This window comes from Somniosus microcephalus, chromosome 7, assembly GCF_052327205.1.
Source record: "Somniosus microcephalus isolate GS21.2 chromosome 7, FLI_Smic_1.0, whole genome shotgun sequence".
Lineage (NCBI taxonomy): Eukaryota > Metazoa > Chordata > Chondrichthyes > Squaliformes > Somniosidae > Somniosus > Somniosus microcephalus.
This window is the reverse complement of record NC_140993.1, coordinates 264,456,423-264,481,790: the sequence shown is the minus strand read 5'-3', so window position 1 is coordinate 264,481,790 and position 25,368 is coordinate 264,456,423. Positions and strand designations below refer to the sequence as shown.

The window sequence follows — 25,368 nt, the reverse complement described above, 5'->3', positions numbered from 1 at the left end:
TGAAGTATTCCTGAAGTGTAGCCACTGTTGTAATGTAGGAAACGTGGCAGCCAATTTGCGCACAAAAAGCTCCCACAAACAGCAATGTGATAATGACCAGATAAATGTATTTAGTGATGTTGATTGAAGGATAAATATTGGCCAGGACACCGGGGAGAACTCCCCCGCTCTTCTTCGAAATAGTGCCATGGGATGTTTTACGTCCACCTGAGTGGGCAGACGGGGCCTCGGTCTAACGTCTCATCCGAAAGACGACACCTCTGACAGTGCAGCACTCCCTCAGTACTGCACTGGAGCGTCAGCCTAGATTTTTGTGCTCAATCTCTGAAGCGGGACTTGACCCCACAACCTCCCGACTCAGAGACGAGGGTGCCACCCACTGGAAGAAAGCCTAAACCGACAGCCCTGAAAGCAGTAAAGCATGCTCAGAGACTGGAAGTCAGTCAGTATCAAAAGAGATCATACAAACTTCAAAAAGATTTAAAACTATTACACAAGTACAAAGAATCTCACACACAGTTTAACAGTAAAGAAATGTCTCCTATTGTGCCAACAAAATGGTTACCAATGATGGGTGAAAACAATAGAGGGGGTTTCCAGGATAAACCCCTAATAGTTAGCAGGATTTGGTGGGGTGAACCGCACATTCCTTCATGACAGAGCACTGATCTTGTATACGGGCGATATAACATTAATTCACAGCCTCGAGGCAACCTCTGTGTTTCACACTCCTACCAAAAAGCCATTTCCCCAACACGCAGTTGTGCCAAACAAGACCGAGTGTTATACTGTGCGTCAGTCTGTGTTTGGGGATTTACCGGGTCAAGCGACTTCATTTCATTTGCGACCCAAAAAAACAACCGACTCCTGGTCTGGAGTCAAACACTAATCTAGATCAGGTCACTCATCAGGAGTCATGAGGGGTGCATGAACAGAGACCTGGGGGTATATGTGCACAAATCGTTAAAGGTGGCAGGGCAGGTTGAGAAAGCGGTTAAAAAAGCTTACGGGATCCTGGGCTTCATAAATAGAGACACAGAGTACAAAAGCAAGGAAGTTATGATGAACCTGTATAAAACATTGCTTCGGCCTCAACTGGAGTATTGTGTCCAATTCTGGGCACCGCACTTTAGGAAGGATGTGAAGACCTTAGGGGGGTGCAGAAAAGATTTACGAGAATGCTTCCAGGGATGAGGGACTTCAGTTAATTGGATAGACTGGAGAAGCTGGGGTTGTTCTCCTTCGAGCAGAGAAGGTTGAGAGGAGATTTGATAGAGGTGTTCAAAATCATGAGGGGTCTAGACAGAGCAGATAGAGAGGAACTGTTCCCATTGGCAGAAGGGTCGAGAACCAGAGGACACAGACTTAAGGTGATTGGCTGAAGAACCAAAGGCGACATGAGGAAAATCTTTTTTATGCAGCGAGTTGTTATGATCTGGAATGCACTGCCTGAAAGGGTGGTGGAAGCAGAGTCAATTGTGGCTTTCAAAAGGGAATTGGACAAGTACCTGAAGGAAATAAGTTGCAGGGCTACGAGGAAAGGGCGGGGGAGTGGGACTAGCTGACGTGCTCTTGCAGAGAGCCGGCATGGGCTTGTTGGGCCGAATGGCCTCCTTCTGTGCTGTAACCATTCTATGATGATAAGGAGTCGCCCTGCTTTACGACACCATTTTGGCACCTTCCAATCGTTAGATCTTGGTGCTTGCCTCTCTGCAGCAAGCCACTGTCAAAATTCCAAACAGTTTAGATATACTAAGAACATAAGAAATAAGAGTAGGCCATTTGGCCCTTCGAGCCTACTCCGCCATTCAATAAGATCATGGCTGATCTTCTACCTCAACTCCACTTTCCTGCACTACCCCACTATCCCTCGATTCCCATAGTATCCAAAAATCTATCGATCTCTGTCTTGAATATACTCAACGACTGAGCCTCCACAGCCCTCTGGGATAGAGAATTCCAAAGATTCACCACCCTCAGTGAAGAAATTTCTCATCTCAGTCCGAAATGGCCGACCCCTTATTCTGAGGCTGTGACCCTGGTTCTAGACTCCCCAGCCAGGGGAAAACAGCCTCCCAGCATCTACCCTATCAAGCCCCTTAAGAATTTTATTATATGTTTCAATGAGATCACCTCTCATTCTTCTAAATGCTAAAGAATATAGGCCTAGTTTACTCAATCTCTCCCCCCAGGAATCAGTCAATACTGACCTCGTTGGACTTGCCATTTTTGTTGTTTCCTTGCAAAATCATTTTCTCCAGAACTGCAAGCAGCAGCAAAGCTTTCTCAGGCTGGTACGTCAATAGATAAAGGTCAACAAGCAAGAAACACAAAGCCTGTGCAAATTTCTCTTCTGCTTAAAGATTGGGGACAGAAACAAAACAAAAATCAGATTTTAGTGATCGAAGCATCAAGCACCTCAAGCCCAAACTGATAGGTACAGCTTTGTCAGTCACATCATGCTTTAGTGGTATCCAGATTTTACAGTACCGACTGCAGAAAGTAAGGTTTACATAGCTGAGTTAACTTGTAAAAGTAGCGTTAAGTCAGATCGGCTCATATTAATTATTTTAAGCTTACATCGCTCACTGTAAATATTTTCTGTATGGTCCACAAGGAGAGTCGGGCAGCATTAGTGGAACACCAATGTACAGCACTATGAAACTCAGTTCCCCATCCCATCTCAATAATAATGGTGTGCAGGATATTCATGACCTAGGAGAGGTTTTTAAAAAAAAAAAAAATCTGACCGTATGGTGCGTTTGATGTAGTGTATATGGACTTTAGCAAGGCTTTTGATAAGGTTCCACATGGCAGACTGGTCACGAAGTTAAAAGCCCATGGGATCCAGGGCAAAGTGTTAAGTTGGATAACTGGCTCGGAGGCAGGAAACAGAGGGTAACGGTTGATGGGCATTTTTGTGACTGGAAGGCTGTTTCCAGTGGGGTTCCGCAGGGCTCAGTACTGGGTCCCTTGCTTTTTGTGGTATATAACAATGATCTAGACTTGAATATAGGGGGTATGATTAAGAGGTTTGCAGATGATACTAAAATCGGCTGTGTGGTTGATACTGAAGAAGGAAGCTGTAGACTGCAGGAAGATATCAATAAATTGGTCAAGTGGGCAGAACAGTGGCAAATGGAATTCAATCTGGAGAAGTGTGAGGTAATGCATTTGGGGAGGGCTAACAAGGAAAGGGAATACACATTAAATGGTAGGACACTGAGTAGTGTAGAGGAACAAAGAGACCTTGGAGTGCATGTCCACAGATCCCTGAAGGTAGCAGGCCAGGCAGATAAGGTGATTAAGGCATACGGGATGCTTGCCTTTATTAGCCGTGGCATAGAATACAAGAGCAGGGGGGTTATGCTTCATCTGTATAAAACACTGGTTAGGCCTCAGCTAGAGTACTGCGTGCAGTTCTGGTCACCACATTACAGGAAAGATGTGATTGCACTAGAGAGGGTACAGAGGAGATTTACAAGGATGTTGCTGGGAATAGAGAATTTTAGCTATGAGGAAAGACTGGATAGGCTGGGTCTGGTTTCCTTGGAACAAAGGAGGCTGAGGGGAGACCTTATTGAGGTGCATAAAATTATGAGGGGCCGAGATAAAGTGGATAGAAAGGACCTATTTCCCTTAGCAGAGGGGTCAAAAACCAGGGGGCACAGATTTCAAGTAATTGGTGGAAGGTTTAGAGGGGATTTGAGGGGAAATTTCTTCACCCAGAGGGTTGTGGGGGTCTGGAACTCACTGCCTGAAAGGGTGGTAGAGGCAGGAACCCTAACCACATTTAAAAAGTACTTGGATGTGCACTTGGGATGCTGTAACCTGCAGGGCTACGGACCAAGAGCTGGGAAGTAGGATTAGGCTGGATAGCTCTTTGTTGGCTGGCGCGGACACAATGGGCCAAAATGGCCTCTTTCCGTGCTGTAACTTTCTATGATTCTATGGAATCCCCTGTTCATCCTCATTCTTTCTCTTGTACTGCTCTCTATACACATTCAAAAAGAAAACTCTCCAAATGATAGCAAACTGGCAGGGACTGCCAACAACCTGGGACCGCCTGATCGTATAAAGATTGGGGGGCTGGACTGACAAGCGGTGGGTGCCATTTAACGTGGAGAAATGCAAAGTCATACGATAGCAAAATACTGCGGATGCTGGAAATCCGAAACAACAGAAAATGCTGGAAAAACTCAGCAGGCCAGGCAACATCCGTGGAGAGAGAAACAGAGTTAACGTTTCGGGTCGAAACCCTTCGTCAAGACTGAAGAAGCACAGGAAATGAAACAGATTAAAAGGCCAATATGGGGGCTGGGAGAGAACAAAAGAGAAGAGACATTAAGAGGTATTCAAAACGAGACGAGATGGTGATCGGACTAGTGGAGACAAAAGGCGGCTCTAGATTAGGTGTGAAGTGCGCTGGCAGAATGGGAGACAGCTGCCATGTGGGAGAGAGAAAAAGGGGGAAGGGCCAAAACAAAGGTGTGGATAAAAAGTATATGTAAAAATGTTAATAGGGGCCGAGGTTATGATCTGAAATTGTTGAAATTGAAAAGTCATATGGTTGGGAAAGGATAATAAAGGGATAATGTAAGCTAAATGGTATTGCAAGAAAATGATTTGGGGATAACTGATGGACAGATCATTGAAGCCATCAGCACAGTGCAGTGCGCAGAAGCAGTAAAGATAGCAAATAGGATTTTGGGTTCCATAGGTTGAGGAATAGAGCACAAATTGCAGGGTATGTAAAGGTCTCTGGTCTGGCCCCACCTGGTATACTGTGGTCACTTATTGTGAGAACTGATATCTAACCATTGGAGAGGGTTGCCTCGAGGGGCAACCCATCCGATGGCTGAGATTATGCGCCCGAGAAGCTGGGACTGTTTAAACAAGCAAAGAGCGGGCTCGCGATAAACCCGAATCAAGATCCTAAAGGATAGGTACAGAAAAGATGAATGTCAATATCTTTAAACAGTTAATTGGTTTTTTGAGAGGACATCACCGCAAACTTAGTAGGTGGGGGTGGGCAGTAGGGGTGAAAAGCCAGTTTAGAAATAGCAACTTTACGCAGAGGGTGGTGAATGTATAGAATGGGTTTTCAAGGGAGCCAGTGGAAGCTGATACGTTATCCAACTATTCCAACTTGCTGATACCATCTGGAGAAAACTTTGAAAGGGATTTTAGGATGTTTCCGGTCCTCCACATTCCTATTGCCCAAACACCTCAGTCGTCTGGTTTTCATGAAACAGTAAAAACTTTTGTCCGCACAATATAGCTTAACAGATCAGGTCTAAACATAAATATTGTGACTGGAGCAACAATGGAGATGAATAATTTACTAGAATGCAACCATTTCAGAAGAGAGAGTGGAACAAGAATTATCTACCGAAGGGCTCTATGAATTGATAGAGTTTTTCTCCAATTGATATTGCTTCAGTGTACTGGCGTAGATGGTAAAGAATGATTGCTTGGTTGTAATAAAGCATGCTGTTCTCAACATCGTCCAGTGCATCGATTTCTTCCACTGTGGAATGGACCTAAAATCAAATCCAATAGTTTGCTGTTACCCAAATGAGCATTTAATGGCAATTCTGACATTTTCAAGTTGCTCCCGAAAAAGGTACTACCGATATACTGAGAAACCTCGTCTACCTTCCCTCTTAGCCTCCCTCCCGAACCCTCCACCCGCCCTTCAATACTTACCCTCGCCCCGCCCTCCTACACTTCACCCCCCTCGCCCCGCCCTCCTACACTTCACCCCCCTCGCCCCGCCCTCCTACACTTCACCCCCCTCGCCCCGCCCTCCTACACTTCACCCCCCTCGCCCCGCCCTCCTACACTTCACCCCCCTCGCCCCGCCCTCCTACACTTCACCCCCCCCTCCTACACTTCCCCCCCTCGCCCCGCCCTCCTACACTTCCCCCCTCGCCCCGCCCTCCTACACTTCCCCCCTCGCCCCGCCCTCCTACACTTCCCCCCTCGCCCCGCCCTCCTACACTTCCCCCCCCTCGCCCCGCCCTCCTACACTTCCCCCCTCGCCCCGCCCTCCTACACTTCCCCCCCCTCGCCCCGCCCTCCTACACTTCACCCCCCTCGCCCCGCCCTCCTACACTTCACCCCCCTCGCCCCGCCCTCCTACACTTCACCCCCCCCTCGCCCCGCCCTCCTACACTTCCCCCCTCGCCCCGCCCTCCTACACTTCCCCCCTCGCCCCGCCCTCCTACACTTCCCCCCTCGCCCCGCCCTCCTACACTTCCCCCCTCGCCCCGCCCTCCTACACTTCCCCCCCTCGCCCCGCCCTCCTACACTTCCCCCCCTCGCCCCGCCCTCCTACACTTCCCCCCCTCGCCCCGCCCTCCTACACTTCCCCCTCGCCCCGCCCTCCTACACTTCCCCCTCGCCCCGCCCTCCTACACTTCCCCCTCGCCCCGCCCTCCTACACTTCCCCCCCTCGCCCTGCCCTCCTATACTTCCCCCCCTCCCCTCCTACACTTCCCCCCAACCCTCGCCCTGCCCTCCTACACTTCCCCCCCCCAACCCTCGCCCTGCCCTCCTACACTTCACCCCCCCTCGCCCTGCCCTCCTACACTTCGCCCCCCCTCGCCCTGCCCTCCTACACTTCGCCCCCCCAACCCTCCTACACCTCCCCCCCAACCCTCGCCCTGCCCTCCTACACCTCCCCCCCAACCCTCGCCCTGCCCTCCTACACTTCCCCCCCAACCCTCGCCCTGCCCTCCTACACATCACCCCCCTCGCCCTGCCCTCCTACACTTCACCCCCCCCTCGCCCTGCCCTCCTACACTTCACCCCCCCTCGCCCTGCCCTCCTACACTTCACCCCCCTCGCCCTGCCCTCCTACACTTCACCCCCCTCCTACACTTCACCCCCCCCTACACTTCACCCCCCCCTACACTTCACCCCCCCCCTACACTTCACCCCCCCTACACTTCAGCCCCCCCTACACTTCACCCCCCCCTACACTTCACCCCCCCCTACACTTCACCCCCCCCTACACTTCACCCCCCCCTACACTTCACCCCCCCCCTACACTTCACCCCCCCCTACACTTCACCCCCCCCTACACTTCACCCCCCCCTACACTTCACCCCCCCCTACACTTCACCCCCCCCTACACTTCACCCCCCCCCTACACTTCACCCCCCCCCTACACTTCACCCCCCCCTACACTTCACCCCCCCCTCGCCCTGCCCTCCTATACTTCACCCCCCCTCCTATACTTCACCCCCCCTCGCCCTGCCCTCCTATACTTCACCCCCCCCTCGCCCTGCCCTCCTATACTTCACCCCCCCCTCGCCCTGCCCTCCTATACTTCACCCCCCCTCGCCCTGCCCTCCTATACTTCACCCCCCCCTCGCCCTGCCCTCCTACACTTCACCCCCCCCTCGCCCTGCCCTCCTACACTTCACCCCCCCTCGCCCTGCCCTCCTACACTTCACCCCCCCCTCGCCCTGCCCTCCTACACTTCACCCCCCCCTCGCCCTGCCCTCCTACACTTCACCCCCCCTCGCCCTGCCCTCCTACACTTCACCCCCCCCTCGCCCTGCCCTCCTACACTTCACCCCCCCTCGCCCTGCCCTCCTACACTTCACCCCCCTCGCCCTGCCCTCCTACACTTCACCCCCCCTCCTACACTTCACCCCCCCCTACACTTCACCCCCCCTCCTACACTTCACCCCCCCTCCTACACTTCACCCCCCCTCCTACACTTCACCCCCCCTCCTACACTTCACCCCCCCTCCTACACTTCACCCCCCCTCGCCCTGCCCTCCTATACTTCACCCCCCCCCTCCTATACTTCACCCCCCCTCGCCCTGCCCTCCTATACTTCACCCCCCCCTCGCCCTGCCCTCCTATACTTCACCCCCCCTCGCCCTGCCCTCCTACACTTCACCCCCCCCTCGCCCTGCCCTCCTACACTTCACCCCCCCTCGCCCTGCCCTCCTACACTTCACCCCCCCCTCGCCCTGCCCTCCTACACTTCACCCCCCCCTCGCCCTGCCCTCCTACACTTCACCCCCCCTCGCCCTGCCCTCCTACACTTCACCCCCCTCGCCCTGCCCTCCTACACTTCACCCCCCCTCCTACACTTCACCCCCCCCTACACTTCACCCCCCCTCCTACACTTCACCCCCCCTCCTACACTTCACCCCCCCTCCTACACTTCACCCCCCCTCCTACACTTCACCCCCCCTCGCCCTGCCCTCCTATACTTCACCCCCCCTCCTATACTTCACCCCCCCTCGCCCTGCCCTCCTATACTTCACCCCCCCCTCGCCCTGCCCTCCTATACTTCACCCCCCCCTCGCCCTGCCCTCCTATACTTCACCCCCCCTCGCCCTGCCCTCCTATACTTCACCCCCCCCTCGCCCTGCCCTCCTATACTTCACCCCCCCCTCGCCCTGCCCTCCTATACTTCACCCCCCCCTCGCCCTGCCCTCCTATACTTCACCCCCCCCTCGCCCTGCCCTCCTATACTTCACCCCCCCCTCGCCCTGCCCTCCTATACTTCACCCCCCCTCGCCCTGCCCTCCTATACTTCACCCCCCCCTCGCCCTGCCCTCCTATACGTCACCCCCCTCCCCTGCTATCCTACACTTCACCCCCCCTCGCCCTGCCCTCCTACACTTCATCTCCCCCCCACCTCACCGTGCCCTCCTACACTTCAACTCCACCCTCACCCTGAAAAAAAAGCCAGTAAATTAGGGAGATAGACCACAAATCCAAGGAGGTTGTATTATTATTGTTATATAAAGCATTGGTCAGACTCCATCCAACCAACTGTGTGCAGCTCTGGTCACTACAAGGAGATGATTATTGGGCTCAAGGGGGTACGCCTGTGATTTCCATAATTCTATGATCCCTAAGAATTCATGGAAATCAGAGAAAGAGAGACAATTAGTCCTCTCAGTAACCATTGAGAAATATAAGCTATTTAAATGTCTCAATGAAACTTAATTCTCTGCATAACTACTGCAATTTATTATTACAGGAAGGACAACTCCCACTGAAAAAGGTTCTTCCCACCATCATCGGGTAGAGTGTGACTGGAGAAAGTGTCACACTGATCTGCCTCAAGGTGCATTTTCCCCCAAAGTTTTATGGAGAATATAGAAAGGTTACAAACACTATGTAGAATCATAGAAATTTACAGCACAGGAGGAGGCCATTCAGCCCATCTTGTCCGTGCCGGCCGACAAAGAGCTATCCACCCTAATCCCACTTTCCAGCAATTGGTCCGTAGCCTTGTAGGTTACGGCACTTCAAGTGTATATCCAAGTACTTTTAAAATGTGACGAGTGTTTCTTTCAGGCAGTGAGTTTCAGACCCCCACCACCCTCTGGTTGAAAAAAATCCTCAAATCCCCTCTAAACCTCCTACCAATTACTTTAAATCTATGCCCCCTGGTTATCAACCCCTCTGCTAAGGGAAATAGGTGCTTCCTATCCACTCTATCTAGGCCCCTCAATTTTATACATCTCAATTAGGTCTCCCCTCAGCCTCCTCTGTTCCAAAGAAAACAACCCCAGCCTATCCAATCTTTCCTCATAGCTAAAATTCCCCAGCCCAGGCAACATCCTCGTAAATCTCCTCTGTACCCTCTCTAGTGTAATCACATCCTTCCTGTAATGTGGTGACCAGAACTGCACGCAGTATTCTAGCTGCGGCCTAACTAGTGTTTATACAGTTCAAGCATAACCTCCCTGCTCTTATATTCTAAGCCTCGGCTAATAAAGGCAAGTATCCCGTATGTCTTCTTAACCACCTTATCTACCTGCCCTGCTACCTTCAGGGATCTGTGGACCTGCACTCCAAGGTCCCTCTGATCCTCTGCACTTCTCAGTATTCTACCATTTACAGGAAACTCTTGTTTAAACGGCACCTAAATATCCAGAATTCTCTATTAACCAGCAAAATTCTCACTCCGAAAACAACACCCCAATAACCGGCAATGTTGCCGAGTACGAGTCCCCCGCGGTGGCCGAGTTAGTCAGTGGGGGTAGTTCTCTAAACTGCCACTACTCGGCTTTTTGGCGCTGTCGGAAATCGGAACACCTCAATACCCCTGTAACAGGAGTCTGACTCTCCCGTGCTGCCGGTAGTCTCTTCTGATCCGCCATTTTACAGGGGTACTGTGCGTCTCCCACGCTGCTGGTAGTCATTGCATTGCATTACCCTCAACTGGCAGTACTGTACTTAATCAAGCATCTTCCACCATCCATTTAACACAACATTCTGTAGGTGAGTACCCAATTACTGTATACTGCACATTTCTTGATTTTTTTTTTTGTTCAAAAATAGCCTCGGTAGATAACCCTCTCCGTCATCCGGAATTTTTGATCAACCGGCAACACGGCGGTCCCATCGGTGCCGGACACCAAAGAGTTTCCTGTATTGTGTATTTCCTTGCCTTGTTAGCCCTCTCCAAATGCATTACCTCACACTTCTCCGGATTGAATTCCATTTGTCACTGTTCTTTGTCCTTACCTGATTTTTCAGAAGGTTGAGAGTCTGTCGCAAGGTATCAGTCAAAGTCTGCCCATTTTTGTAGAACTCCACCACTGCTTTATTCAGAGATATTTTGTAATCATCTTTGTTTAGCTCTTGCAGACGACTCAGATACTGCAGACAAGTATCAAACTGTCCCGACTACATCAAAAATATAATAAAAAACATAGATAAGCACGACTACCATTTGTGGCAAACAATCTTCTGGAACTTCATACCAATTATTCCGATTAGGCACTGATGCAGTTTTAATAATTCACCGCGCTCAGGGACAACAAACAAACTGGCAATGTTGGGGGGTGAGGTGGGGAAGTGAGAGGACAGCGATCAGTCTTACAGAAGAGAATGAGGAAACAGAACATGATGCAGTGTCCTGGCATTTCTTCCACAGTCGCAGAATTGCGTCATGCGTCACACTTTTTTCATTTGAAACTTCAGATAAACCAACTTGACTAACTGTCCTGATACTGTGAATTTAAAATGGACGACAGTGTGTGCCTGTCTGCATGCGCGGCAATACAAGCACAAGTTAGAAACATCGAAAAATAGCAGGAGTAGGCCATCAGGCCCTTCGAGCCTGCTCCGCCATTCAGTATGATCATGACTGATCCTCTATATGCCCGCTCTCCCCATACCCCTTGATGCCTTTTGTGTCTAGAAACCTATCTACAGGAAACTTTGGTTTATCCGGAGGTTAACTGTCCAGAATGCTCAAGCCACCGGCAAAAATCAGGCGCCGTTTCGTTAGGTTTTTTTTCTTCTCGTTGCTTTTTTTTCCACCAGTCAGGCTCTGCAAGGTCTCGCTGAAGCTGTTGCTAAGCTACAGAGACGCTTGCAAGGTACAGCCGACTGTAAGCAACAGGGTTTGTTGCCAGATACGGAGCTCAAAATCTCTATGTTTCAACATTAGCGCTGGTTTGTCCGGCAGTTTTGATGGGACGGCAACAGCTCAGTCCCGTCGGTGCCGGATAGCACAAAGTTTCCTGTATCATCTCCTTAAATATATTCAGTGACTTGGCCTCCACAGCCTTCTGTAGTAGAGAATTCCACAGGTTCACCACCCTCCGAGTGAAGAAATTTCTCCTCATCTCAATCCTAAATGTCTTACCCCGTATCCTGAGACTGTGACCCCTCGTTCTAGACCCCCCCCAGCCAGGGGACGCATCCTCCCTGCATCCAGTCTGTCTAGCCCTGTCAGAATTGTATACATTTTATAAGTTCTAGAAACAGCTACACTTTTATGATCCAGCCAGGTTCCCCACAGCAACATTTGCTTGTATTCATAGTCAATTACACCAGAAATTCCCGACAATGGGGAAGAGGCAACGCAACTTGTTACCTCCGATTGCTGCAGCTACCTTAAGGAATGTCGCACCAGTCCAAATTTCTATACAATATAGAAAGGATCATCGATCTGAAACGTTAACGCCGTTTCTCTCTCTCTCCACAGATGCTGCCTGGCCTGCTGAGTATTGTCAGCATTTCCTGGTTTTATTTCAGACTTCCAGCATCCGCAGCATTTTGCTTTTGTCCAAATTTTGATATGCTTTGTTTCCAGCAAACAACTCAACAGACATTCCAGAGGTTACTGCTCACGCCCCATCTACGTGAATGATAGAATTCATTTCGCAATTGCTGTCTTTTGGAGGAGGAACCTCTAGTCTAGAGTATCAAAACCGAACTTTAGAAAGGTAGAAGTACTGCTGCTTTTTCCTATCCTCCAGTTCCCTGTTTGCCTGCCCACTGCAACAACGAGGGGAACTACATGCAGCAAGAAATCGCACATCATGCTAACCAGAATCTTTTAACCAAGATTTTAAAGAACTCCATGACTTGATTACAAATACTGTACTATTGGTTACTGTGGGGTTTTTTCCTTCTGTATCATTATTTGACTTGTCAATAAATTTGACTGTTAGTTTTAGCCTGAATGTTGCTGTCTGCTGTGTGTTTTCCACCTTTCAGAACGGGAGAGCTTGGTAGGTAACCCACTTGATCCTCTGTGGTAAAAAGGATAATTGTGATATGTTATTCCTCTTCATTACGTTTCAGATCATAGGGGATAGGAGTCGGTTTATGGAAACTGCCCTTTTTGCTGTTGATGCAAATCTTCTTCTGAGGCAGTCCCTCGGAACCGAGGATGACTTGCTTCCACGTTAAAAATGAGTTCTCAGGTGACTGATGAGTCCAATGCGGGACCTACAGTCTCTGTCACAGGTGGGGCAGACGGTGGTTGAAGGGGCGGGTGGGTGGGGTGCTTGGGTTGATGTGCGCTCCTTGCGCTTGGCTTCCGGCGAAGACGCAAATAAAGAGAGTGTAGGACACAGTCCCAGTTGTAATAACCCAAAAGGCAGCAGCAGTTACTTGGCCATGCAGCTCAATGAATGAGAATGAATTGCATATGGAATTTTTTAAAAAGAGAGGTAAAGAAATGCTCCAGTTGTCATGGTCCTATAGTAGCTCGGTACTTCACTGCCACTCTCAACAAGGTAACACTTACTGTATAAGCTTGATAGGCATTGTTTGCGAGCTCTTTTTCATGGTCAACAACTCCTGAAGACAGAGAATTCGACTCGGTTTTCACATCAGTACCCTGATCTACAACACAAAACAAAGACAATTATTCAACATATCTATTCTAGTGCCACTCACATGACAGCATTTTCTTCACGTTCAAAGGTTCTGTAGATTTTTAGGGCCAATGACAGAAATACAGCTAAATACAGCTTAAACTTCAGCAAAACAAAAGCACACAGCGGCAGTTTCCTCAAAGGTACCAGCCTATGAGTTCTCCGAGGTCACAGACATGGTGCATGGGGGGAAATGCAGTGGATGTGGTCTTTCAGAAAGTCTTTGACAAGGTACCTCACGGGTGACTCGGGAGAAGATTAAGCGGTATAGAATATGGGGAAGGGCAGCAAATTGGATTAAAAGCTGGTCAGAAGGGAGGAAACCAGGTCGGAGTTAAGGGCAGTGTCACAGAGTGGTTGGAAGTAGGTAGCAGTATGCTGCAGGTATCTACTCTGGGATCACTTCTTTTCACTGTGTGCAATGAGGCCAGAGGGAATGGTGTCCACATTTCCAGATGATACTAAAATGGGAGGCATAGTGAATAACTCCAAAATCAAAGGAAGCTGCAAGAGGATAGTGATAAGATGGTGGAACAGGCAAAAAAAAAGTGGCAAATGGAATTTAAGTGTGAGGTGGTATATTTGGGTTAAACATACAAGTAATAATTATACTTTGAATGGGGGATGGTTGGCTGACGTGGAATAACAGAAGGATTTGGCTGGGGGGCGGTTCAGGTTTGTAAGACATTAAAAGCAGCACAAGTGGATAAGGCCATAAAAAAGCTGATGGAATGTTGGGTGTCACGGCAAGACATATAGAATATAAAATCAAGGTGCAACGATCAATCTATATAATACCTTACTAAGAGTAGTGTGCGCAGTTTTGGGCTCCACACTATAGGAAGGGCGTTGAGGCAAGAGAGAGGGTGCAGCACAGGTTCACTAGGACACTGCCTACTGTGAGGAAATACATATACAAAAGAAAAACTTGGAAAAAAAATTGGGCCTCTGTTCGACAGGACCGAGGGGATTATGAGGCAATTTAAGAGGTATTTTTAGAATGCTTTACCACAAGTGGCTATCGAGACAGAGACTTATAATGTTATTCCAAAGGGAAAGCAAAATACTGCAGCTGCTGGAAATCTGAAATAAAAACAGGAAAATGCTGAAAAACCTCAGCCGGTCAGGCAGCATCTGTGGAGAGAGAAACAGAGTTAACGATTCAGGTCAGTGACGACCTCCCCCCGCTTTCCCTGCCTCTGTACTTGCTTAAAACCTGTTACATCTCTATAAGTTCTTGCCATGGAGGGAGTGCAGCAAAGATTCACCAGGCTGATACCTGGGATGGCAGGAACGACATACAAGGAGAGATTGGGATTATACTTCCTGGAGTTTAGAAGAATGAGAGGGGATCTCATTGAAACTTATGAAATTCTGACAGGACTGGACAGACTAGATGCAGGAAGGATGTTCCCGATGGCGGGGGAGTCCAGAACCAGGGGTCACAGTCTAAGGGGTAAGCCATTTAGGACAGAGATGAGGAGGAATTTCTTCACTCAGAGAGTGGTGAACCTGTGGAATTCTCTACCACAGAAGGCAGTTGAGGCCAATTCATTAAATATTAAAGAAGGAGTTAGATATATTTCTTAAGGCTAAAGGGATCAAGGGATATGGGGAGAAAGCAGGGACAGGGTACTGAATTTGGATGATCAGCCATGATCGCATTGAATGGCGGAGCAGGCTCGAGGGGCCGAATGGCCTACTCCTGCTCCTATCTTCTATGTTTCTATAACTTTTTCCAGTTCTGACAAAACGACATCGACCTGAAACGTCAACTCTGTCTCTCGCTCTCTCTCTCTCTCTGATGCTGCCTGACCTGCTGAGCATTTCCAACATTTTCTGTTTTTATTTAAAAGGGAATTGGCTAAGTGTTTGAAAAAGAAGATGAAGGGATACAAGGAACAGGCAGGAGAAAAGTGAATAAAAAGTTCCAGTGAAGAGCCATGGCTGGCACAGACACAGGCATTAAATTATTCCGATTTAGGGATTTAGTTTTGTGGAAAACCTCAGCTCTGTTGAAAGTGTTCACACTACTTCAACAGACCATTTAAACCCATAAACAGTGTTGATTGCTCTGTCACTGAGCAGGTGGAACAGCACCTTACCCCCTCCTTTCCCATTACCCCGATAGTTTATTAACTTTTCCAAAATAGCAAACGCCAGGTTCAGAAGGCAATTCACCAGCTCCCAAAAAATCCAAGACTTTGCTAATTCAGTTGCTGACTTTGCCCCAATTTTAGGTGATGTTCTGTGTGTTGTGTGTCTGCAGGACAAGGAGAAGCAAACCCCGACTCAAGCCCCTGCCCGGCTCCCGGCGCCCGGCTCCCGGCTCCCGGCTCCACTCACCGCCATTACTCGCTGCACAAGGGTCCGACATGTCGCCCCGGGTACGGTTTACGCTGTTGCCGAGGCCCGGGCCCGCTAACCGGCTCCCGCTCCGGGACAACCGCCGCTAATGGCCGGCCCCGCTCCGCCAATCAGCGACCAGGCGCATCTCATCAGCGTCACTTCCTGTCACCCTCAGAGGGTCAAACACTGCCCTCTGTGAATATACAATGCACTGCACCCTGTGTGAACATAATATACAATGCACTGCACCCTGTGTGAACATAATATACAATGTATACTGCACTGCACCCTGTGTGAACATAATATACAATGCACTGCACCGTGTGAACATAATACACAATGCACTGCACCCTGTGTGACCATAATATACAATGCACTGCACCCTGTGTGACCATAATATACAATGCACTGCACCCTGTGTGACCATAATATACAATGTATACTGCACTGCACCCTGTGTGACCATAATATACAATGCACTGCACCGTGTGTGAACATAATATACAATGCACTGCACTCTGTGACCATAATATACAATGCACTGCACTCCGTGAATATAATATACAATGCACTGCTCCCTGTGTGAATATAATATACAATGCACTGCACCGTGTGTGAATATAATATACAATGCACTGCACCCTGTGTGAATATAATATACAATGCACTGCACTCTGTGAATATAATAAACAATGCACTGCACCCTATGTGAATATAATATACAATGCACTGCACCCTGTGTGAATATAATATACAATGCACTGCACCCTGTGTGAATATAATATACAATGCACTGCACCCTGTGTGAATATAATATACAATACACTGCACTCTGTGAATATAATAAACAATGCACTGCACCCTATGTGAATATAATAAACAATGCACTGCACCCTATGTGAATATAATATACAATGCACTGCACTCTGTGAATATAATAAACAATGCACTGCACCCTATGTGAATATAATATACAATGCACTGCACTCTGTGTGAATATAATATACAATGCACTGCATCCTGTGTGAATATAATATACAATGCACTGCACCCTATGTGAACATAATATACAATGCACTGCACTCTGTGAATATAATATACAATGCACTGCACCCTATGTGAATATAATATACAATGCACTGCACTGTGTGAATATAATATACAATGCACTGCACCGTGAACAGAATATACAATGCACTGCACCCTGTGTGAATATAATATACAATGCACTGCACCCTGTGTGAATATAATATACAATGCACTGCACCCTGTGAACATAATATACAATGCACTGCACCGTGTGTGAATATAATATACAATGCACTGCACCCTGTGTGAATATAATATACAATGCACTGCACTCTGTGAATATAATAAACAATGCACTGCACCCTATGTGAATATAATATACAATGCACTGCACTCTGTGTGAATATAATATACAATGCACTGCACCCTGTGTGAATATAATATACAATGCACTGCATCCTGTGTGAATATAATATACAATGCACTGCACCCTATGTGAACATAATATACAATGCACTGCACTCTGTGAATATAATATACAATGCACTGCACCCTATGTGAATATAATATACAATGCACTGCACTGTGTGAATATAATATACAATGCACTGCACCGTGTGAACAGAATATACAATGCACTGCACCCTGTGTGAATATAATATACAATGCACTGCACCCTGTGAATATAATATACAATGCACTGCATCCTGTGTGAATATAATATACAATGCACTGCACCCTATGTGAACATAATATACAATGCACTGCACTCTGTGAATATAATATACAATGCACTGCACCCTATGTGAATATAATATACAATGCACTGCACTGTGTGAATATAATATACAATGCACTGCACCGTGTGAACAGAATATACAATGCACTGCACCCTGTGTGAATATAATATACAATGCACTGCACCCTGTGTGAATATAATGTACAATGCACTGCACCCTGTGAACATAATATACAATGCACTGCACCGTGTGTGAATATAATATACAATGCACTGCACTCTGTGAACATAATATACAATGCACTGCACCCTGTGTGAATATAATATAGTGCACTGCACCGTGCGTGAATATAATATACAATGCACTGCACCCTGTTTGACCATAATATACAATGCACTGCACCCTGTGTGACCATAATATACAATGCACTGCACCCTGTGTGACCATAATATACAATGCACTGCACTCTGTGTGAACATAATATACAATGCACTGCACTCTGTGTGAATATAATATACAATGCACTGCACCCTGTGTGAATATAATATACAATGTACTGCACCCTGTGAATATAATATACAATGCACTGCACCCTGTGAACATAATATACAATGCACTGCACTCTGTGTGAATATAATATACAATGCACTGCACCCTGTGAATATAATATACAATGCACTGCACCCTATGTGAATATGCAATGCACTGCACTCTGTGTGAATATAATATACAATGCATTGCACGTGCGTGAATATTATATAATACACTGCATCCTATAGGAATAATATATAATACACTGCACCTAATATTAAATAAAAAAGAAAGACTTGTATTTATATAGCACCTTTCACAACCTCAGGAAGTCCCAATGCACTTTAAAGACAATGAAGTACTTTTGAAGTGTAGTCACTGTTATAATAAGAACATAAGAAATAGGAGCAGGAATAGGCCACTTGGCCCCTCGAGCCTGCTCTGCCATTCAATAAGATCATGGCTGATCTTGGACTCAAAGCCACTTCCCTGCCCGCTCCCCATAACCCTTCACTCCCTTATCTTGTAAAAATCTGTCTATCTCCACCTTAAATGTATTTAATGACCCAGCCTCCACGGCTCTCTGGGGCAGAGAATTCCACAGATTTACGACCCACTGAGAGAGGAAATTCCTCCTCATCTCAGTTCTAAAAGGGCGACCCTTTATTCTGAAACTATACCCCCGAGTTCTAGATTTCCCCATGAGGGGAAACATCCTCTCAGCATCTACCTTGTCGAGCCCCCTCAGTATCTTATATGTTTCAAATAAAATCACCTCTCATTCTTCTAAATTCCAATGAGTATAGGCCCAGCCTGCTCAACCTTTCCTCATAAGTCAACCCCCTCATCTCTGGAATTAACCTAGTGAATCGTCTCTGAACTGCCTCCAATGCAAGTATATCCTTCCTTAAATAAGGAGACCAAAACTGTCCGCAGTACTCAAGGTGTGGTCTCACCAATACCCTGTACAGTTGTAGCAGGACTTCCCTGCTTTTATACTCCAACCCCCTTGAAATAAAGGCCAACATTCCATTTGCCTTTTTGATTACTTGCTGTACCTGCATGCTAACTTTTTGTGTTTCATGCACAAGGACCCCCAGGTCCCTCTGAACTGTAGCATTTTGTAATCTCTCTCCATTTAAATAATAGTTTGCTTTTTATTTTTCCTGCCAAAGTGGATAACAATAATATAGGAAACATGGCAGCCAATTTGCGCACAGCATGCTCCCACAAACAGCAATGTGATAATGACCAGATAATCTGTTTTAGGTGTTGGCTGTGGGATAAATATTGGTCGGGACAACTCCCCTGCTCTTCTTTGAAATAGTGCCAAAGGATCTTTCACATCCACCTGAGAGGGTAGACGGGGCCTCAGTTTAACATCTCATCCAAAAGACGGCACCTCTGACAGTGCAGCACTTCCTCAGCACTGCACTGGAGTGTCGGCCTGGATTATGTGCTCAAGGCTCTTAGGAGAGGGGATTGAACCCATGACCTTTATGATTCAGAGATGAGAGTGCTACCCACAGAGCCATGGCTGACACAGCATATACTGCATCCTATGGGAATAATATATAATACAGCGCACCCTATGGAAATATATATAATACAGCGCACCCTATGGGAATATAATATAGAATACAGCGCACCCTATGGGAATATAATATTTAATACAGTGCACCCTATGGGAATATAATATATAATACAGCGCACCCTATGGGAATATAATATAATAATATCATGCAACCTATGGGGATTAATATATAATACAGCGCACCCTATGGGAATATAATATAGAATACAGCGCACTCTATGGGAATATAATATAATAATATCATGCAACCTATGGGAATATAATATTTAATACAGCGCACCCTATGGGAATATAATATATAATACAGTGCACCCTATGGGAATATAATATTTAATACAGTGCACCCTATGGGAATATAATATATAATACAGCGCACCCTATGGGAATATAATATATAATACAGTGCACCCTGTGGGAATACAATATATAATACAGTGCACCCTATGGGAATATAATATAGAATACAGCGCACCCTATGGGAATACAATATATAATACAGTGCACCCTATGGGAATATAATATTTAATACAGCGCACCCTGTGGGAATACAATATATAATACAGTGCACCCTATGGGAATATAATATTTAATACAGCGCACCCTATGGGAATATAATATAGAATACAGCGCACCCTATGGGAATACAATATATAATACAGTGCACCCTATGGGAATATAATATAGAATACAGCGCACCCTATGGGAATATAATATTTAATACAGTGCACCCTATGGGAATATAATATAGAATACAGCGCACCCTATGGGAATACAATATATAATACAGTGCACCCTATGGGAATATAATATAGAATACAGCGCACCCTATGGGAATACAATATATAATACAGCGCACCCTATGGGAATACAATATATAATACAGTGCACCCTATGGGAATATAATATAGAATACAGCGCACCCTATGGGAATACAATATATAATACAGCGCACCCTATGGGAATACAATATATAATACAGTGCACCCTATGGGAATATAATATATAATACAGCGCACCCTATGGGAATACAATATATAATACAGCGCACCCTATGGGAATACAATATTTAATACAGTGCACCCTATGGGAATATAATATAGAATACAGCGCACCCTATGGGAATACAATATATAATACAGTGCACCCTATGGGAATACAATATATAATACAGTGCACCCTATGGGAATATAATATATAATACAGCGCACCCTGTGGGAATACAATATATAATACAGTGCACCCTATGGGAATACAATATAGAATACAGCGCACCCTGTGGGAATACAATATATAATACAGCGCACCCTATGGGAATACAATATAGAATACAGCGCACCCTGTGGGAATACAATATAGAATACAGCGCACCCTGTGGGAATACAATATATAATACAGCGCACCCTATGGGAATACAATATAGAATACAGCGCACCCTGTGGGAATACAATATATAATACAGCGCACCCTATGGGAATACAATATATAATACAGTGCACCCTATGGGAATATAATATAGAATACAGCGCACCCTGTGGGAATACAATATATAATACAGCGCACCCTATGGGAATACAATATATAATACAGTGCACCCTATGGGAATATAATATTTAATACAGCGCACCCTATGGGAATACAATATATAATACAGTGCACCCTATGGGAATATAATATAGAATACAGCGCACCCTGTGGGAATACAATATATAATACAGCGCACCCTATGGGAATATAATATACAATACAGTGCACCCTATGGGAATATGATATATAATACAGTGCACCCTATGGGAATATAATATACAATACAGTGCACCCTATGGGAATATAATATACAATACAGTGCACCCTATGGGAACATAATATATAATAATACAGCGCACCCTATGGGAATATAATATTTAATACAGCGCACCCTATGGGAATATAATATATAATACAGTGCACCCTATGGGAATATAATATACAATACAGTGCACCCTATGGGAATATGATATACAATACAGTGCACCCTATGGGAATATGATATATATCCTGCACCCTATGAGAATATACTATATAATAATACTGCATCATGGGAATATAATATATTATATTGTGCACACGATGAGAATATAATATATATATTGTGCACACGATGAGAATATAATATATATATTGTGCACACGATGAGAATATAATATAATATATTGTGCACACGATGAGAATATGATATAATATATTGTGCACACGATGAGAATATAATATAATATATTGTGCACAGGATGAGAATATAATATATATATTGTGCACACGATGGGAATATAATATATATATTGTGCACACGATGGGAATATAATATATTATATTGTGCACACGATGAGAATATAATATAATATATTGTGCACACGATGGGAATATAATATATATATTGTGCACACGATGAGAATATAATATATTATATTGTGCACACGATGGGAATATAATATATTATATTGTGCACACGATGAGAATATAATATATATATTGTGCACACGATGGGAATATAATATATATATTGTGCACACGATGGGAATATATTATACTATATTGTGCACACGATGGGAATATAATATATTATATTGTGCACACGATGAGAATATAATATATTATATTGTGCACACGATGGGAATATAATATATTATATTGTGCACACGATGGGAATATAATATATTATATTGTGCACACGATGAGAATATAATATATATATTGTGCACACAATGGGAATATAATATATATATTGTGCACACGATGAGAATATAATATATATATTGTGCACACGATGGGAATATAATATATATATTGTGCACACGATGGGAATATAATATATATATTGTGCACACGATGAGAATATAATATATATATTGTGCACACGATGGGAATATAATATATTATATTGTGCACACGATGGGAATATAATATATATATTGTGCACACGATGGGAATATAATATATATATTGTGCACACGATGAGAATATAATATATTATATTGTGCACACGATGGGAATATAATATATATATTGTGCACACGATGAGAATATAATATATTATATTGTGCACACGATGGGAATATAATATATATATTGTGCACACGATGAGAATATAATATATTATATTGTGCACACGATGGGAATATAATATATATATTGTGCACACGATGGGAATATAATATATATATTGTGCACACGATGAGAATATAATATATTATATTGTGCACACGATGAGAATATAATATATATATTGTGCACACGATGAGAATATAATATATTATATTGTGCACACGATGGGAATATAATATATTATATTGTGCACACGATGAGAATATAATATATATATTGTGCACACGATGAGAATATAATATATATATTGTGCACACGATGAGAATATAATATATTATATTGTGCACACGATGGGAATATAATATATATATTGTGCACACGATGAGAATATAATATATTATATTGTGCACACGATGGGAATATAATATATTATATTGTGCACACGATGAGAATATAATATATATATTGTGCACACGATGGGAATATAATATATATATTGTGCACACGATGAGAATATAATATATTATATTGTGCACACGATGAGAATATAATATATATATTGTGCACACGATGAGAATATAATATATATATTGTGCACACGATGGGAATATAATATATATATTGTGCACACGATGGGAATATAATATATATATTGTGCACACGATGAGAATATAATATATTATATTGTGCACACGATGGGAATATAATATATTATATTGTGCACACGATGAGAATATAATATATATATTGTGCACACGATGAGAATATAATATATATATTGTGCACACGATGGGAATATAATATATATATTGTGCACACGATGAGAATATAATATATATATTGTGCACACGATGGGAATATAATATACTATATTGTGCACACGATGGGAATATAATACCTGTATATATATTGTGCACACGATGAGAATATCGTATAAAAATATACTAAAACCTATGGGAACATAATATTTTATACAGAACTCAACTATAATAGAGAACTGGAAGCAGCAGATGTCGTGCCTACATATAAAAAGAGGAACAAATCAACCCAGTTAACTACAGGCCCATTAGCCTTTCATTTCTACTGGACAAAGTAGTGGAAACTATACAAAGTTTTATTTTGGAGGTGTGCCGGTTTGGTGTAGCAGTTTAATGGATAGATTTAGCAGTGGAAGGGGAATGTCTCTTAAACAACTTTGAGGATATTACAAATAAAGTCCCAACGATATACTTTGTTTGGATTTCCATGTGGCCTTTGGTAAGATTTAATAAAAGCAAAATCAAGGAAATGCAGGGTGGAAAGTGGGACAGGATCAGATAAAAATTATAAACAGAAAATAGAAACAACATGCTCATGACAAGTGTAGTGTAAGGTTGAGGGAAGGTGCTGGGTGGAGCATTGCAGGGGTCAGTGTTATTTCCAATTTATATACATGCTGGATACAGAGAACAATTATAAGCTTGATAAATTTGCAGACAGCACTGATACAGGGAGTGCAGTGGGGGAGGGGGGTGGGTGGCAAAGGATACAGAAGGGCTTAGATCTGTTACGCAGCTCATCCAAAACACTGCTGCCCGTATCCTAACACGCACCAAGTCCCGTTCACCCCTCACCCCTGTGCTCGCTGACCTACACTGGCTCCCGGTCCAACAACGCCTCGATTTTAAAATTCGCACCCTTGTCTTCAAATCCCTCCATGGCCCTCGCCCCTCCCTATCTCTGTAACCTCCTCCAGCCCTACAACCCTCCGAGACCACTGCGCTCCTCCAATTCTGGCCTTTTGAGCATCCCCGATTTTCAGCGTTCCACCATTGGTGACCGTGCCTTCAGCTGACAAGGCCCTGAGTTCTGGAATTCCCTCCCTAAAGCCTCTCCGCCTCTCTCTCTCCTCCTTTAAGACGCTCCTTAAAACAGACCTCTTTGCCCCCCCGCCTGCCCTAATATCCCCTTATGTGGCTCGGGGTCAAATTTTGTTTGATAATCGCTCCTGTGCAGCGCCTTGAGGCTTTTTACTATGTTAAAGGCGCTATATAAATACAAATTGTTGCTGTTTTTGTTGCATGTTGTTAGAAAACTAAACCACATGGGGTATAGATTGCAGAACGATTGGGGCATTTTTTTTTTTTATTCCTCCGTTCGTTTGTTCGTTCGTTCACTCAAGCGTAAATCCATTGTGCATGTCTGCGTGCCATTTGTCTACCTGCGTACGTGCGTGCGTGCGTTCGTTCATCCATCCAGACAGGCCTCACTCTCACCCAATAGGATGCCAACTTTCATCCTAGAGAGCGAGGGCCCTTCATTCGGTCGAACGTAAGTTCCATTGTGTCTGCGTACGTGCGTATCATTTGTCTACCTGCGTGCATTCGTTCGTTCATTCGCTCAAGCGTAAATTCCATTGTGCATGTCTGCGTGCATGCGTGCCATTTGTCTACCTGCGTGCGTTCGTTCATCCGTCCAGGCAGGCCTCACGCTCACCCAGTAGGATGCCAAATCCTCCTGGAGAGCGAAGGCCCTTCATTTGGTGGAACATAAGTTCCATTGTGTATGCCTGCCTATTATTTGTGTCCGCGTGCGTTCACGATTGGGGCATCTTGTGGTTTGGAGAGGAGGTGGTCTCCCTGCTGTTGCAGGCTGCGGCCACCAGGTACCGCTGCTGAGCCGCTCCTCCTGCGGCAACTCCGGACCTCAGCGGCTCTCTCGCTCTCTCTGGCTTTGTGTCGCGCCCGCCGGTGAGTCGGTCGATTAGTCGTTTCGATCGGTGCCGTTTTTGCAGCCCGATGTTTCGCCGCCAGTGCTCCCGGTGCTGGGTCCGGTCCGGTCTCGCTCGTCGCCCGGTCAGGTCCAGCGGCCTCAGGCCCAGCACCGGGAGCGCGGCCCACCGGCC

The 25,368-nt window shown here is 45.3% G+C and overlaps 2 protein-coding genes across 4 annotated transcripts in view; one reads left to right on the top strand and one right to left on the bottom strand.

Annotated features, from left to right (window-relative positions):
- The window catches only part of cnot10 (CCR4-NOT transcription complex, subunit 10), a 48,117-nt gene extending 32,441 nt beyond the window's left edge, over positions 1–15,676 (bottom strand). Inside the window, exons 1-5 of one of the 2 annotated variants that reach the window (XM_085993717.1) lie at positions 15,510–15,676; positions 13,034–13,131; positions 10,513–10,674; positions 5,393–5,543; positions 2,211–2,353 (exon numbers count right to left, since the gene is read on the bottom strand). In XM_085993717.1, the coding sequence (XP_085849843.1) occupies positions 2,211–2,353; positions 5,393–5,543; positions 10,513–10,674; positions 13,034–13,131; positions 15,510–15,540 (585 nt within the window). In that variant the 5' untranslated portion in view covers positions 15,541–15,676. The remainder of the gene's footprint in view (positions 1–2,210; positions 2,354–5,392; positions 5,544–10,512; positions 10,675–13,033; positions 13,132–15,509) is intronic. The other variant, XM_085993716.1, reaches the window with a different exon arrangement.
- A 9,389-nt stretch (positions 15,677–25,065) lies between these two features.
- The window catches only part of LOC147115293 (zinc transporter ZIP6-like), a 31,919-nt gene continuing 31,616 nt past the window's right edge, over positions 25,066–25,368 (top strand). The window contains exon 1 of one of the 2 annotated variants that reach the window (XM_085993710.1): positions 25,066–25,213. The gene's annotated coding sequence lies outside the window, so the exon portion shown is untranslated. The remainder of the gene's footprint in view (positions 25,214–25,368) is intronic. The other variant, XM_085993709.1, reaches the window with a different exon arrangement.